Source organism: Salvelinus alpinus, chromosome 3 (genome assembly GCF_045679555.1).
Source record: "Salvelinus alpinus chromosome 3, SLU_Salpinus.1, whole genome shotgun sequence".
Taxonomy (NCBI): Eukaryota; Metazoa; Chordata; class Actinopteri; order Salmoniformes; family Salmonidae; genus Salvelinus; species Salvelinus alpinus.
In genome coordinates, this window is record NC_092088.1 from 29,624,969 (window position 1) to 29,641,666 (window position 16,698).

The 16,698-nt window shown below is 42.4% G+C and overlaps 1 protein-coding gene across 3 annotated transcripts in view; it reads right to left on the reverse strand.

Annotated features, from left to right (window-relative positions):
- Positions 1 to 16,698, reverse strand: part of psmc5 (proteasome 26S subunit, ATPase 5) — a 59,722-nt gene that overhangs the window by 10,714 nt on the left and 32,310 nt on the right. Inside the window, exons 1-10 of one of the 3 annotated variants that reach the window (XM_071392471.1) lie at positions 13,204 to 13,562; positions 12,450 to 12,521; positions 12,261 to 12,330; positions 11,938 to 12,035; positions 11,763 to 11,819; positions 11,208 to 11,438; positions 10,701 to 10,827; positions 10,203 to 10,393; positions 2,945 to 3,043; positions 1,993 to 2,103 (exon numbers count right to left, since the gene is read on the reverse strand). In XM_071392471.1, the coding sequence (XP_071248572.1) occupies positions 1,993 to 2,103; positions 2,945 to 3,043; positions 10,203 to 10,393; positions 10,701 to 10,827; positions 11,208 to 11,438; positions 11,763 to 11,819; positions 11,938 to 12,035; positions 12,261 to 12,330; positions 12,450 to 12,521; positions 13,204 to 13,230 (1,083 nt within the window). In that variant the 5' untranslated portion in view covers positions 13,231 to 13,562. Of the gene's footprint in view, positions 1 to 1,992; positions 2,104 to 2,944; positions 3,044 to 10,202; positions 10,394 to 10,700; positions 10,828 to 11,207; positions 11,439 to 11,762; positions 11,820 to 11,937; positions 12,036 to 12,260; positions 12,331 to 12,449; positions 12,522 to 13,025; positions 13,563 to 16,698 lie in introns of those variants that run through there. The other 2 variants (XM_071392473.1, XM_071392472.1) reach the window with 2 other exon arrangements.

The following is a 16,698-nucleotide window of genomic DNA, read 5'->3' on the forward strand; positions in this document are numbered from 1 at the left end:
CTGTGGAGTAATTACAATGTTGACGTAGCCTCAGTAACCTCCCAACACAGCCATTAAACTCTAACCATTTTAAAAATCCCTATTGACCTGATGGTGAAATCCCTGAGCTGTTTCCTTCTCTGGCAACCGATTTAGGAAGGGTGCCGATATCTTTGTAGTGACTGGGTGTATTGATACACCATCCAAAGCGTAATTAATCACGTCACCAGGCTCAAAGGGATATTCAGTGCCTATTTTCTTCCCATCTACCAATAGGTGCCCTTGTTTGCGAACCATAGGAAAACCTCCCCTGGTCTTTGAGGTTTAATCTGCTCAATTAACAGATCTTACAGTATATGTGTCGGGTACAGAGAGAGCGAGAGATCGGGTAGTCATTTAAAAATGACCTCACAATAAGCCAGATGAGTAACTTAGATTGTGGTGCTGAAACTTGAAGCAGCAGCCGTGGCACAATCAACCGAAAATAGACAGCTCATGGTGCTGAAAGTGGTCAAATCCGAGTAGGCATAATTCATTTCAACAGTCTTCATTTTAATTAGACTTCACTAACAACAAGAGAGATGTGTTGGAGACGATTTCTTCTATTTAAGAAAAAAAAAGAGGTAGGCCTACCTGTTTGACAGACAATTAGACTATAGACTGCTATATCCATAGATTTGTTGGTCACATCCTCCAACCACCATGAACTCTTTAAATAGACATCCACTGACACGGAGGTAGGCTATTAAGCTAAAAACCAAGACTCAAATGGTGGTGTATGAGGGCAATAGGCCAAACTTTTTTAAAGATAATTGCAAAAAGCATAGGCCTACCCATTGTTAGCTTAACATTTTGAAGCAAATAAAGCACTTGTGATTATACAATGCATTCGGAAAGTATTCAGACACCTTTACTTTTTCTAAATGTTGTTACGTTTGCTGTATTCTAAAATGGACTAAATTGCTTTTTTAGTTATCAATCTACACACAATACCCCATAATAGAATTTTTGGGAAAAACAACAAAAGAGCTCAGAGCTCTGACGAAGTCCGCGAGGCCGATACGTAAGCTTATAAAAGATCAGTGATACTATCAAGAGCAGTGTGCGGTTTCCTTTTTCATTCATCTTGTTCAACTGTTGCCATGCACCTGCAAAAAGTTTGCTCAGATGTGCAAGTGCCTTTTGAATTTTGGTTCCAAACTTCATCCATTTAAGAATGATGGAGGCCATTGTGTTCTTGGGGACCTTTAATGCTGCAGAAATGTTTTGGTACTCTCCCCCAGATCTGTTCCGACACAATCCTGTCTCGGAGCTCTACGGTCAATTCCTTCGACCTCATGGCTTGGTTTATGCTCTGGCCTGCACTGTCAACTCTGGGACCTTACATAGACAGGTGTGTGCCTTTCCACATCAAGTGGACTCCAATCAAGTTGTAGAAACATCAAGGATGATTAATGGAAACAGGATGCACTTGAGCTCAATTTAGAATATTATAGCAAAGGGTCTGAATACTTATGTAAATAAGGTAACTATTTTTAATAAAAGTGCAAACATAAAAAAACTGTTTTCGCTTTGTTTTTATGAGGTATTGTGTGTAGATTGATGAGGAAAAATTACTTTAGTCCATTTCAGAATAAGGCTGGAATGTAACAAAATGTGAAAAAACTCAAAGGGTCTGAATACTTTCAAAGCAATTCATGCACTGTAACATGAATGGCCTTGAGCTCAAAATGCAGGTGTAAAATGTAGTTTATTTCTGTAAATGCGTCATCGTTTATGCATGTAATGACAGGCTTCATTGGTGCAGGGATTGCGGGAGGGGTCTCGAGCTTCGAAGCACTCCTTTTTGGGGGGTAGTGGGTCAAAAAGTGAGAACCACAGGCCTAATGGGTAGAGGCTAAAATACTTCCCTTACTAGCCCTCATACTCTGAACCCCGTTCCAAAGTGTCTCAGCCCTGTGGTAGCCTTCATATGGTTGACCCCATTCCAAACCGTGTGTCTCAGTCTCTCACCTTAACCTCAGCCCCGGAGGCTCCTGGCATCAGCTCTGCAATCTTCCTCAGGTTAATACCACGCGTCAGGTTCATCTTCCTTGAGTGGATCTTCAGGATGTCCAAACGAGCCTGTGGAGCAGAAATAAATGGGACGGGGCTAGAATTACGACACTGTAGCAGCAAGCTGCTCTCATGAAACTGAACGAGTGTCAACGCACACACACATTTCAGAGCGTGAGGAGAGAGTGAGGATGCTGGACTAGACTCAATGGTATAAATCCTTTATTTAAAAATAAATCTTAATTAAAAAAACAATTATTAAACAAATGGTGCCAGAATACAACACTTTATATTCCTGATGAAATTCTAATAGGGCTGGAAAATGCAAGGGATCTCACTATTAGATATGATCACGATAATTAGGTTAAGATATGTTATGTATTGCGATTAGATACAGATTTTGCGATTCAATGTACCAAACATATTGCTCACCATATGTCTGCTGCAGAGGTACAAGAGAGCAATGAAGAAACGAGTTTTGAACGGTAATGGAAATAAGAGCTGAAAACAAATTGCTTCCAGATTTAAAAAAAGATGGAGAACAACCATGAAGGAAAAATACTGGCGTTTTGGTGCAGGTACAGCCAACTAGAGTAAAAATAATATTGCACTATTTTCAAAACCATAAGATATCGTAAAAAATCATATCCCGATATGTAACTATCGATTTTTTTCCGATCAGCAAAGAATCTGCTTCATATCACACAGCATTTAAAGGTAATTTCTGATTGACACGACATATGCAACGTTTACCGTGAATGAGGTTTAACAAACATTCCCTTTAAAAAAGGTGCATTGCTGACGGATAGAATCCCGGCCCAAAGGCAGATTTCTACTAGTTGTATATTATTCATATTTGTTTTATCATAATATTTGAGGGGCTAAAAAAACATGCTGGAACAGTACTGACCTCTTCATTGGGAGGTGGGAACTCTATTTTCCTGTCGATGCGGCCGGGCCGGAGCAGGGCAGAGTCCAGGATGTCAATACGGTTGGTGGCCATGATGACCTGAGAAAGCACAAACACAAACACAGTATTAGTCCTTTTGGTCTTATTCAGCCTTTTCCATATAGACTTCTTCGGTATGCACTTTTCTATATGTTAGCATGTTAGGCTAACCCTATGTGATCACCTTTAAAAAACATGTTCAATACATTACTTCACGTAAAGGGTTCGAAAATATAATTGCAGTGTTAGAAAGGTAGGTTGTAAATTGCAAGAACATTGGACAGAAAGGGTTTAGGGAATTAACATGCCTGAACACAGAAATGATTCCCAGCTACTCTAGACCAAAAATGTGTTCTATAACTAGAATATGCTAGTATGCTAGCTATAAATAAATATGCTAGTTAGTTCAATCACAATGACTTTGATTCCTATAGTCGAGTAGCCTTGCATTTACAATTGCGCAAGTTTCTGTGGATTTTGTTTAGAGGTTCTCTCTAGAAATGGAAACCTTTGAAATCCAAGTATATAGTGAAAACAATAGTTAGCAATGTAACTGGCTAGCAGTCAATGTGGACTTGGGCATCATTCAAAGCAGCAGAAAAATAGAGACAAGTATGAGATGTGATGAGAGTTGCATGAGAGTGATGAGTTCTAAACTTGAAATATTGTTAATTATCAGGTATTCTATTGGAATATTGAGTACCAGTCTAGTTTCTACACCAGAAGTTAATGGTTATCTGTTGGTGGAACGTATTGAGTAAAGGAAATCACATGGCAGGCACTGATAAGAGTGAAGAGATGTGGTTTAGTGAGGGGTGGGGGGGTTGTCGAGGTCGACATTTTTGCTAAATTATTAAAATAAAAACAGAAATATCACATTTACATAAGTATTCAGAACCTTTACTCAGTACTTTGTTGAAGCACTTTTGGCAGCGATTACAGGAAGCACAGGAGCCCCATCGAGCTGGACAGAGCACAGGGTAGTGCAAGGCTGACCCCCAGGGGTCAGGGGGTCTGTATAGATTTTTGTAACATTTGAATTTGTATCCTTCAAAATGTATGGAATTTCAATAAAAAATATATATAAATGATTGAAATATTTATCCTAAAATCTAAGAGCAGCTTCATTTAAATTCTTCACAAACCATGGAGAAGTACTGCCTCAGTAGTGTAGCTCCTCCAGGCATGAGGTTGACTACTGTGAAGGGTGCAAGCCTCTCCCTTGGGAAACGTTGCTAGCTGACCAGGCAACAGTGTGAAAGAAGGTAGAGCTTTGTTCCACCTCCTCCCAGGAGTCTCTTCCCTCTTCACTTGCTCCTGTTAACAAAAGCACCACTGGGTCTTCCAGCCTATTGCCATGCAGCAGCGTGGAGAGGGCGAAGTCACCTCCAATGTTGCGCCACTGGTCTGCCAGGTCAAACTACAGGTTCGGCCCCGCTGCCACCGTGAGACCCAGCGTGGAGACAAGGCACCCCACATCGCCCATGGTCACCAGGCTGAGGGCACTTGCTCTTGATCAGGGAGACGACAAGGTGAGGCAGGGAAGGGGTGAGGGAGAGCGCTCCTCTAGATGGAGCGTCCCCAGGCCGAGCTCCAACATGTTCTTCACCAAACTGGGCGACTCTTCTCATGGCCGAGGTAGAGTCATGTCACCGTACTATACAACTGTACTGTTAGAGAGCCCCTCAAACTATTTTCCATTTGCTAGAGTTAAGGGTCTGACTGTCATACTGTGTGGTGTTGGACTACTCTCTCTGTACATACAGTACCAGTCAAAAGTTTGGACACCTACTTATTCAAGGGTTTTTCTTTATATTACCATTTTCTACATTGTAGAAGAGTGAAGAAATCAAAACATATTGAATCATTTAACCAAAAGTGTTAAATCTAAATATATTTTATATTATTCAAAGTAGCCACCCTGTGCCTTGAATTGTGTGCAAAGCTGTCATCAAAGCAAAGGGTTGCTATTTGAAGAATCGCAAATACATTTTGACTTTTTTGGTTACTACATGATTCCATGTGTTATTTCATAGTTCTACAATATGGAAAATAGTACAAACAGACCCTTGAATGAGTGGGTGGTCAAACTTTTGACAGGTACTGTACATACGGTCCACCCCCACCCTCCAGTGTCCTAGAGAGGAACCACGCTGACGGGTCCGAGGCTGTGGGAGGCGCTATGGTGCCCTGCCTTTACCAGCTGGCTGACAGTGTCTCACGATCAACGTCTCCCCGTCTATCTGCCCCAGATAGATGTGGACATCAGTTTGGAGCCAGTGCGTCAGCAGCCTCAGAAGAGGTAAAAACACTGAAGTGCTCAACATGGACACAATTGCTTTTAGTCATTAAAATATTCATTTTGAAAACATTAAAATCAGTAATGTTGTTTAAACTATACCAAAGAGTTTCTAAACCCAGAGGTCCAACATCACGATACTTCCGAGAACGCTTTGCAAAGCAGACACGAAAGACCAGACCTGAGTTTGGGAAATCAATGAGATTATTATTCCTTAGTTGTTAAATTTCTTGATCTCTAAAAAGGCAACACCTAGATTCGCGCCAACGTCTTAAGTAGCTGAACATGTTACAGTGAGGGAAAAAAGTATTTGATCCCCTGCTGATTTTGTACGTTTGCCCACTGACAAAGAAATGATCAGTCTATAATTTTAATGGTAGGTTTATTTGAACAGTGAGAGACAGAATAACAACAAAAATATCCAGAAAAACGCATGTCAAAAAAGTTATAAATTGATTTGCATTTTAATGAGGGAAATAAGTATTTGACCCCCTCTCAATCAGAAAGATTTCTGGCTCCCAGGTGTCTTTCATACAGGTAACGAGCTGAGATTAGGAGCACACTCTTAAAGGGAGTGCTCCTAATCTCAGTTTCTTACCTGTATAAAAGACACCTGTCCACAGAAGCAATCAATCAATCAGATTCCAAACTCTCCACCATGGCCAAGACCAAAGAGCTCTCCAAGGATGTCAGGGACAAGATTGTAGATCTACACAAGGCTGGAATGGGCTACAAGACCATTGCCAAGCAGCTTGGTGAGAAGGTGACAACAGTTGGTGCGATTATTCGCAAATGGAAGAAACACAAAATAACTGTCAATCTCCCTTGGCCTAGGGCTCCATGCAAGATCTCACCTCGTGGAGTTGCAATGATCATGAGAATGGTGAGGAATCAGCCCAGAACTACACAGGAGGATCTTGTCAATGATATCAAGGCAGCTGGGACCATAGTCACCAAGAAAACAATTGGTAACACACTACGCCGTGAAGGACTGAAATCCTGCAGCGCCCGCAAGGTCCCCCTGCTCAAGAAAGCACATATACATGCCCGTCTGAAGTTTGCCAATGAACATCTGAATGATTCAGAGGACAACTGGGTGAACGTGTTGTGGTCAGACGAGACCAAAATGGAGTTCTTTGGCATCAACTCAACTTGTCGTGTTTGGAGGAGGAGGAATGCTGCCTATGACCCCAAGAAACCATCCCCACCGTCAAACATGGAGGTGGAAACATTATGCTTTGGGGGTGTTTTTCTGCTAAGGGGACAGGACAACTTCACCGCATCAAAGGGACGATGGACGGGGCCATGTACCGTCAAATCTTGGGTGAAAACCTCCTTCCCTCAGCCAGGGTATTGAAAATGGGTCGTGGATGGGTATTCCAGCATGACAATGACCCAAAACACACGGCCAAGGCAGCAAAGGAGTGGCTCAAGAAAAAGCACATTAAGGTCCTGGAGTGGCCTAGCCAGTCTCCAGACCTTAATCCCATAGAAAATCTGTGGAGGGAGCTGAAGGTTCGAGTTGCCAAACGTCAGCCTCGAAACCTTAATGACTTGAAGAAGATCTGCAAAGAGGAGTGGGACAAAATCCCTCCTGAGATGTGTGCAAACCTGGTGGCCAACTACAAGAAACATCTGACCTCTGTGATTGCCAACAAGGGTTTTGCCACCAAGTACTAAGTCATGTTTTGCAGAGGGGTCAAATACTTATTTCCCTCATTAAAATGCAAATCAATTTATAAAATTTTTGACATGCGTTTTTCTGGATTTTTTTGTTGATATTCTGTCTCTCACTGTTCAAATAAACCTACCATTAAAATTACAGACTGATCATTTCAATGTCAGTGGGCAAACGAACAAAATCAGCAGGGGATCAAATACTTTTTTCCCTCACTGTAAATATTACACTAGCCTCTTAAAAAGTATGGTTGGGCAGTATCCAGATTTCAATACCTTCATACTGTGCATGGGCCATCCCAGGATATACGGTATTACCGGTAGTGCATAAGGGGCGCTATTTTTAAAAGCCTAAAAAAAGTTACTTACCAGAATGACAAAACGCTAACAAGTACACTACATGACCAAAAGTATGTGGACACTTGCTCGTCGAACATCTCATTCCAAAATCATGGGCATTAATATGGAGTTGGTCCAGCTTTGCTGCTATAGCAGCCTCCACTCTTCTGGGAAGTCTTTCCACTAGATGTTGGAGCACTGCTGCAGGGACCTGCTTCCATTCAGCCACAAGAGCATTAGTGAGGTCGGGCACTGATGTTGGGAGATTAGGCTTGGCTTGCAGTCGGCGTTCCAATTCATCTCAAGGTGTTCGATGGGAAAACAGGTAAGGGCCTTCCCCAAACTGTTGCCACGAAGTTGAAAGCACAGAATCGTCTAGAATGTCATTGTATGCTGTAGCATTAAGATTTCCAGTGATGAAAAACAGCCCCAGACCATTATCCTTCCTCCAAACTTTAGTTGGCACTATGCATTGGGGCAGATAGTGTTCTCCTGGCATCCGACAAACAAACATTTATCAGTCGGACTGCCAGATGGTGAAGTGTGATTAATCACCCCAGAGAACGCTTTTCCACTGCTCCAGAGTCCAATGGCGGCGAGCTTTACACCACTCCAGCCGATGCCTGGCATTGCGCATGATGATCTCAGGCTTGTGTGCGGCTGCTCGGCCATGGAAACCCATTTCATGAAGCTTACGACGAACAGTTCTTGTGCTGACGTTGCTTCCAGACGCAGTTTGGGACTCTAGTGATTGTTGCAACAGAGTACAGAAGATATTTACGCACGGCACGCTTCAGCACTCGGCAGTCCCAAGCTCACAGAATATGTGGCCGTTGTTGCTCCTAGACGTTTCCACTTCACAATAACAGCACTTAGTTGTCCGGGGCAGGTCTAGCAGGGCAGAAATGTTATGAACTGACTTGTTGGAAAGGTGGCATCCTATGACGGTGCCACATTGAAAGTCACTGGGATCTTCAGTAAGGCCATTCTACTGCCAATGTTTGTCTACGGAGATTGCATGGCGGTGTGCTCAATTTTATACACCTGTCAACAACGGGTGTGGCTGAAATAGCCAAATCCACTAATTTGAAGGTGTGTCCACATACTTCTGTATATATAGCGTACTAAGGAATTAGCAGATGCTAGGTAAACACTAATGAGCGCATGCAAACATTTAATACTATGACAGACAACCCAGCTCATAAAATTATGCAAGTATCTCAAAACGCAGTTTGCAGCACACACAAAAACAAATATCTTAATCCAGGAGGGGATTGTCTCTGCTGCTGTTACGAAGATGCTTGATCTTGCAAGCTAACGTTAGCCACTTAGCTAATATTAGCAAAAACTCAGCTGGAGAAAATTGAGTTGGCACATCTTAGATAGTTAAATTAATAGTTATAAGATATATTGCTGGCAAACAAGTGAGGGGACACAAGTTACACTAAGTTGCACTGCTGAGAGAACTCACCTCACAAAGCTCCCATTTTGCTTTTTGTGCTTCTTTATAAAAAAACACACATGGCTGGCTCAAACCTCTTGAGAAAATATATAGTACCGGTAAGCTTCATAATAAAAAATTATCTAACGAGAAAAATTATGAATGCGATCTGCTTTATCTATTATAACGGTGTGTGTTATACACTCCGTCCCTAGGAGGGGTGCGTCACTTGAGTGGGTTGAGTCACTGACGTGATCTTCCTGTCTGGGTTGGCGCCCCCCCTTGGTTTGTGCCGTGGCGGAGATCTTTGTGGGCTATACTTGGCCTTGTCTCAGGATGGTAAGTTGGTGGTTGAAGATATCCCTCTAGTGGTGTGGGGGCTGTGCTTTGGCAAAGTGGGTGGGGTTATAACCTTCCTGTTTGGCCCTGTCCGGGGGTATCATCGGATGGGGCCACAGTGTCTCCTGACCCCTCCTGTTTCAGCCTCCAGTACATCTTGGCCATGTTCTGTATTAATCTCTACCCGGCACAGCCAGAAGAGGACTGGCCACCCCTCATAGCCTGGTTCCTCTAGGTTTTGGCCTTTCTAGGGAGTTTTTCCTAGCCACCGTGCTTCTACACCTGCATTGCTTGCTGTTTGGGGTTTTAGGCTGGGTTTCTGAACAGCACTGAGATCAGCTGATGTACGAAGGGCTATATAAATAAATTTGATTTGTGTAATAATTTGCGCTATTGAAACAGATGCAACTATAATGTGCTTCTGATCAACTACAACCAAAGCGTTACTTCGAACACAGGTTGCTTATCTCGAGTTGCATTGCAAATTGCCCAGTCAGGAACAAAGTTTGTTACGTGGAGTGTGCGATGACACAGCCGCCAGAGAAGGTAATGTTAGTGATTACACAGGGAGAAGATTATTTGTGCCCCTCTTATTTTGCTCATTGGCTGATACACTTTTGGCCATTCCCCTATTCTGAAATCAACACGGCGAAAAAAGACGAGTTTGCATCCCTGTATAATACTATTTTGTTCTTATTTAGAGGTGAAATATATTCTTTATCTGCATTTATTGCTCATTTCTATATAATCATCTTCATTAAAAAAAAACTAGTTCTGTCTGTTTATAGCATCAGAGAACATGCAAATACAGATTGATAGGTTGCAGAGGGCTAGAGTGGGTGGGAGGACAGTGAGTAGAGGACAATAGAGTAGCTATAGTGTGATTGATGGTGAGCATAGAAAGAAAGTGTTGTCAGACAGTACCGACAGGAGAGTGACAGAAATCAATCAGCGGAGAGAAGCGGTGCCATGTGTGTTATAGCAGAGGAATAGCATACACATTAAGTAAAGGGGCAGAGAGGGTGTGTGATGTTATATAGAGTGATCGTGTTATTGTAGATTAGGCCACATTATAAAGCATAAGACGACAGTGATGTATCTGTGTGTATGTACGTGTCACCCACTTTGATGTTCTTGGTGGCCTCGAAGCCATCCAGCTGGTTCAGCAGCTCCAGCATGGTCCTCTGCACCTCGCTGTCGCCCCCGCTGCCCCCCTCCAGACGTGACGAGCCGATCGAGTCAATCTCGTCCATGAAGATGATAGAGGGCGCATGCTCGCGGGCCATGACGAACAGCTCGCGCACCATGCGGGCACCTGGGATGGGGAAGATAGAGCAGAGTTACAGCCAGTGTAATGTTAGTGAAAAACGAATAATAACAACTTTTGTTTTACCAACTGCATGGTGAGAAACATTTAGCCTACTATCACTCAGTGCTCCATGAAAATGGACTGAAATGGGCTTAAACGTGCTGGAGCTGGCTAAACAGCAGGCTGTTTGGAGAACGGAAGCAGCAAAATATCTCCCTGATTCGGGAAATCCCGACATTACGGAATTACTAGACACTTGGGAAACCTGTCGAATGGTTACCAAAATGGCTGACAATGATCATTGATGACTCACCCTCTCCAATAAACTTCTGCACCAGCTCCGAGCCAGAAACCCTGATAAAGGTGCAGTCGGTGTGGTGGGCCACGGCTCTGGCCAGCAGGGTCTTCCCTGTGCCTGGGGGTCCGTACAGCAGCACACCCTGGTGGTGAGACACACAAGGGAGGCTAGACATCCCAAAACATGACAGAGTGCATCTCAAACGTCATGATGTATTTTAGTATAATTGTACTAGAATGAACTGGTGTCACTTTTTTCTGTTCCTTCTGGGAATCAATACTACTGAGGTTAATGTGATAAATGCTGTGTGGCATTGACAGAACAATACCTTAGGACAACCAACACAGTATGAAAAAGTCTGACAAACATTTGATTTTGGGAGTGTTGTATCCTTTAAGACAGGACAAGGTCAACTCAAATGCAAAAAGCAATTGTTTGAGTTCACCTTCAAAGCTTACTGGGTAACATATACAGTTGATATGACCTGTGAATTAACCAATAACCCAATAAAGGGCCACCCACCTTAGGCTGTGCAATGCCGAGAGCCTCGAAGAGCTCTGGGTGCTTGACTGGCAGCTCGATCACTTCCTTGATCTCCTTGATCTGCTTGTCCAGGCCACCAATCATCTCGTAGGTGGAGTCAGGTACCTTCTCCACCATCATGAGTGAGACCAGCGGGTCCACCTTGTTGGGCAGGATCTTGTGCAGGGTATAGCTGTCGTTGCGCAGCGCCACACGGCAATTTGGAGTCACCTGGTAGGAATGGGCAACGGGGTAAATCAGTGTGATACAGTCCTGAATCATGAGGAAGTTTGTTGCATTTATTCTTAATTTCAGTTGTGTTTTCATGTTTTTTCTTTCTGTCCAGCCACCTGAATTGGATGGGGATATTTGTTGTTCAACTGAATTTTGTTCCCTTAACACTCAAACCAATTTGACAAAAACAAATACTATAGTTAGATTAGTAACACACAACCAATAATTTGTCTGTACACAGATGTACATGTACCTTTGTACATATAAACATTAAGTTCTCATCACATTGGGGTCAAATATCAACAACGTGTCCATACTTACATCATTGATGTCAATGTTCTTATCCACATCCACCACAAATTTCCCCTCTGGATGGACCTGGAGACAATTAATTAGTTACAGCAGTAGTCTGTTAGTGTCATCTAGATGCAGCTACAGTATACAACAAAAAATTTGTTAGGCCTACATTTCCGCAAAACAAGGATACTCAACACACCTTGACCAGAACTTTCTTTTTGTCCATGGCCCTCACCACCTCTCCAACATATGAACCTTGCTCCTGTAGCAACTGCAGCTCCTCACGAAGGAGACGCACTAGGGACAAAGCAAATAGATTTGAACAATGACTGCCAATTCATAAAGTGCATGTTTCTGAGTGCCATTTTGTTTGAGTGCAATCAATTTACTTAGTCCGACAACATTTACATTTTATAAGCCACCATTACTGCTACAATTAAGTACTAGCTAGCTACACTGTTTGAAGTTCAGCTGCTCTTTCTTTCAATTAAAAAGTGCTGGATAGCTAACAATCATTCCTACCTTTTGCATTGAGTTCATTCCTCTGAGCCTGTAGACGTCTGAGATTCTGACTTTTGTCATTCACTGTCAACTAGAAGCAGAAAGACCAGATACTTCTAATCTTGACAAAGGATATTAGCAGTGTCACTATGGTGTCAATAGACAAGGTTTAGCTAACAGTCAATTTGATGAAAATCTGTGTTTGCTTACCTGTAACTCTTCGATTTTAGACAGATAGTATTGCCGGAGACCAGAACCACCTTTACTGTCCTCCATCTCCATCTGCAAAACACAGTCAGACATGCAATAACAGTGAGATCCTTTAACTTTGTTGTAAACAACGTAGCTAGCTAATGTTAGCTTGCTGGCTAATTAGCTAACATCATGGTGGCTAACGTTGTCGCTAGCTGTACAGGCCTAATTATATAGCAAAACCCGAAACTAACCTAAGATTTCCCAAATTCCCACACCTCTAGGAAATATAGCCGGCTAAATATTTACTACAGTTAACTGACATGGTTAATACACGCAGTTAACGTCAGCTAACTACAAAACATAAAGTATTTAAAAGTATCTTTACTAAAGAAGCTAACGCGTTAGGCGTAATAGCTAGGTAGCAATACTTTTGTTAATTTTACTTAACTTATGCTGAGTCATTTATAGCCACAAATAAGGAATGTCACTGAAGCAAACGATCAATTAGATTAGCTAACGTTAGCTAGCTTTCTAGCTTGCTAAAAGTAGATCACTAGCTAGCTAACGTTAGTTTACAATGAGACAGCAAACCGGCAGGATTCTCTATTTTGACAACTGTTTTGGTCTCTTCAAAACGGTTATATCAACGTCTGACAAGTACCAACTTCACAGAACACAATGTTAAGTGTCTCTATTCAATGCCGTATCTACAACATTCCCCCAAGTGTGAACAATTCATAATAAAGTAAGGACAAAAAAAATCACTTACATGATGGTCCATTCCGTCCAGCGCCATCTTAAAAATCAAAACTTCCGTTGGACGAAAGCGTACTTCCGAAATACAAATCTCTTCTTCAGTAAATGTTTTACAATTAAAATTGGAGCTTACTGCCGCCTGCTGTACTGGAGGTGTAGTACAGTCAAACACTAAACTGAAATGAAGGTAATAATATAATATTAAAAGCAAGTTTATGATCTTTTTCTGTCGTTGTTGCAAATACCATAACTATTTCGAGAAGCTGTGCCAGGAAAATTTGTTGAAGACTGTAAAATCAATTTGCATGGTCCTTGGAGTGGGCCTGATGTACCATATTAGCTATATCAATACCGTGCAATTTACATACACTGAGTGTACAAAACATTAGCAACACCTGCTCTTTCCATAACAGACTGATCACGTCAATCCAGGTGAAAGCTATGATCCCTTATTGATGCCACCTACTTCAATCAGTGTAGATGAAGGGGAAGAGACAGGTTAAAGAAAGAGTTGTAAGCCTTGAGACATAGATTGTGTATGTGTGCCATTCAGAGGGTGAATTGGCAAGACAAAATATTTAAGTGCCATTGAACGGGGTATAGAGTAGGTGCCAGGCACACCGGTTTGAGTGTGTCAAGAACTGCAACACTGCTGGGTTTTTCACACTCAACAGTTTCCCGCGTGTATCAAGAATGGTCCACCACCCAAAGGACACCCAGCCAACTTGACACAACCGTGGGAAGCATTCAAGTCAACAAGGGCCAATATCCCTGTGGAATGCTTTTGACACCTTGTAGAGTCCAAACCCTGGCGAATTGAATTCTGAGAGCAAAAGGGTGTGCAACTCAGTATTAGGAAGGTTTTCCTAATATTTTGTACTCTCAGTGTATATGATAAATAATTATTTAAGTTTTGAATGCATTTCAAAGAGACTGGCATTGAGTATATGTTCTTTGACTTATAAGTTAAACAGACTGGCTTGTCTATTCCAACACAAGTTTGTTCAAGCCAACTCCTAGCAGCACACAAGGACATACATGTGTAGTTAGTTTGGCCGTTATTGGAGAGTAATAAACAGGAAAGACCAGTCATACCGGTTTAAGCAATCCTTTTCTGTAAACGGCAACAGGCTTCTTAACCAGCCTGAACACGAACACATTGGGCTTGCACGAGAGGCCAGCTCTTAAGCCTCCTCTGTATAGCTTAAAACATAGCCTGGTCCCAGATCTGTTTGTGATGTACAGTATAACCAACACCTTTAAAAGGTTAACTATTATTTATTTTTTACAAACAAATCTGTATTTTGGATGTAAATGGCATGTTATGGAAGTGTTCAGACACTTTTTTTGCAATTTCACATGTTTTTGATAAACTTACACCAACCGACAATATACTTCCTCATCCTCATTCTACAGTATGGGGGCTTGAAAAAAACAAACAAAAGCACTAAAAACAACCAAATACATCCTTTTAGAAACGGGAACACTATCAGTATAGTGGTGCAGATGTGGTACACATGAAATTGTGTTATTAACTTTATCGGCAAGTCGCACAAAATGGAATTTAACAATGTGGATAAAGTTCGGAATGAGGATTTCACATGTACAACATCTGAAAGACCTGCATCACTGTACTTTCCATTTCTAAAATGACTTTCGTTAATGTTTTATTTGAGTAGTTGTAACAGTATTGCTTCCGTCCCTCTCCTCGCCCCTACCTGGGCTCGAACCAGGGACCCTCTGCACACATCAACAGCCACCCTCGAAGCATCGTTACCCATCGCGCCACAAAAGCCGCGGCCCTTGAAGTAGTTGTTCCCCTTGCTCTGCAAGGTCTCAGAGCGAGTGACATTACCGATTGAAATGCTATTAGCGCGCACCTCGCTAACTAGCTAGCCATTTCACATCGGTTACACACTCATACGGCAGAATGAGAAAGTAAATCGCTGGTTGGGGTAAGTGTAGTAAAAGCAAGTGAACTAGCAACAACAAAAAAACAACCGTTTGGATACTTCTACAACATGCCATTCACATCAAAAATTCCGATTTGGTTGTAAAAAAGTAAACTTCTTTAAAGTTCATTGTCATGCGAATGTTTGGCAATGACAATATGAGTTTGCTGTACAAACAGATCTAGGACCAGTGAGAAAGTTAGAGGCATAAATACACTATATATTCACAAGAAAGTATGTGGACACGTCTTCAAATTAGTGGATTCGGCTATTTCAGCCACACCCGTTGCTGATGGGTGTATAAAATTGACCACGTAGCCATGCAATCTCCATAGAGAAACATTGGCAGTAGAATGGCCTTACAGAAGAGCTCAGTGACTTAACGTGGCACTGTCATAGGATGCTACCTTTTCAACTAGTCAATTCATAACATTTCTGCCCTGCTAGAGCTGTCCCGGTCAACTGTAAGTGCTGTTATTGTGAAGAGAAAAGTTGAGGAGCAACAATGGCTCAGCCATGAAGTGGTAACCCACACAAGCTCACAGAAAGGGACTGCCGAGTGCTGAAGCGCGTAAAAATAGTTTGTCCTCGGTTGCAACACTCACTCCTGAGTTCCAAACTGCCTCAAAGCAATATCAACACTAACTGTTTGTCGGGAGCTTCATGAAATGGGTTTCCATGGCCGAGCAGCCGCACACAAGCCTAAGATCACCGTGTGCAATGCCGAAGTGCCGGCTGGAGTGGTATAAAGCTTGCCACCATTCGACTCTAGAGCAGTGGAAACGAGTTCTTTGGAGTGATGAATCACACTTCACCATCTGGCAGTCCAACAGACGAATCTGAGTTTGACAGATGCAAGGAAAAAAACAACCTACCCCAATGCAGATTGCCAACTAAAGTTTGGTGGAGGAGGAATAATGGTCTGGGGCTGTTTATGGTTCGGGCTAGACCCCTTAGTTCCAGTGAAGGGAGATTTTAATGCAACAGTATACAATGACATTCTAGATTCTTTGCTTCCAACTTTGTGGCAACAGTTTGGGCAAGGCACTTTCTTGTTTCAGCACAAAGCGAGGTCCATACAGAAATGATTTGTCGAGATCTGTGTGGAAGAACTTGACTGGGCTGCAGAGTCCTGGCCTCAACCCCATCGAATACCTTTGGGATGAATTGGAATGCCAACTGCGAACCAGGCCTAATCGCCCAACATCAGTGCATGACCTCACTAATGCGCTTCTGGCTGAACGGGAGCAAGTCCCTGCTGTAATGTTCCAACATCTAGTGGAAAGCCTTCCCAGAAGAGGTGGAGGCTGTTATAGCAGCAAAAGGGAGGACCAACTCCATATTAATGCCCATGATTTTGGAATGAGATATTCGACGAGCAGGTGTCCACATACACTACATGACCAAAAGTATCAAAAATTCAAACCTCCCATTATTGGTAATTCTGAGAGGTTAGAATGTTTTGGGGGTATGATCTTTGTGCCAATGTAAAACTTTCTCACTCATTATTCACGATTTAGTCATGATCATGGGAGTATCCACATTAATGTATTAGT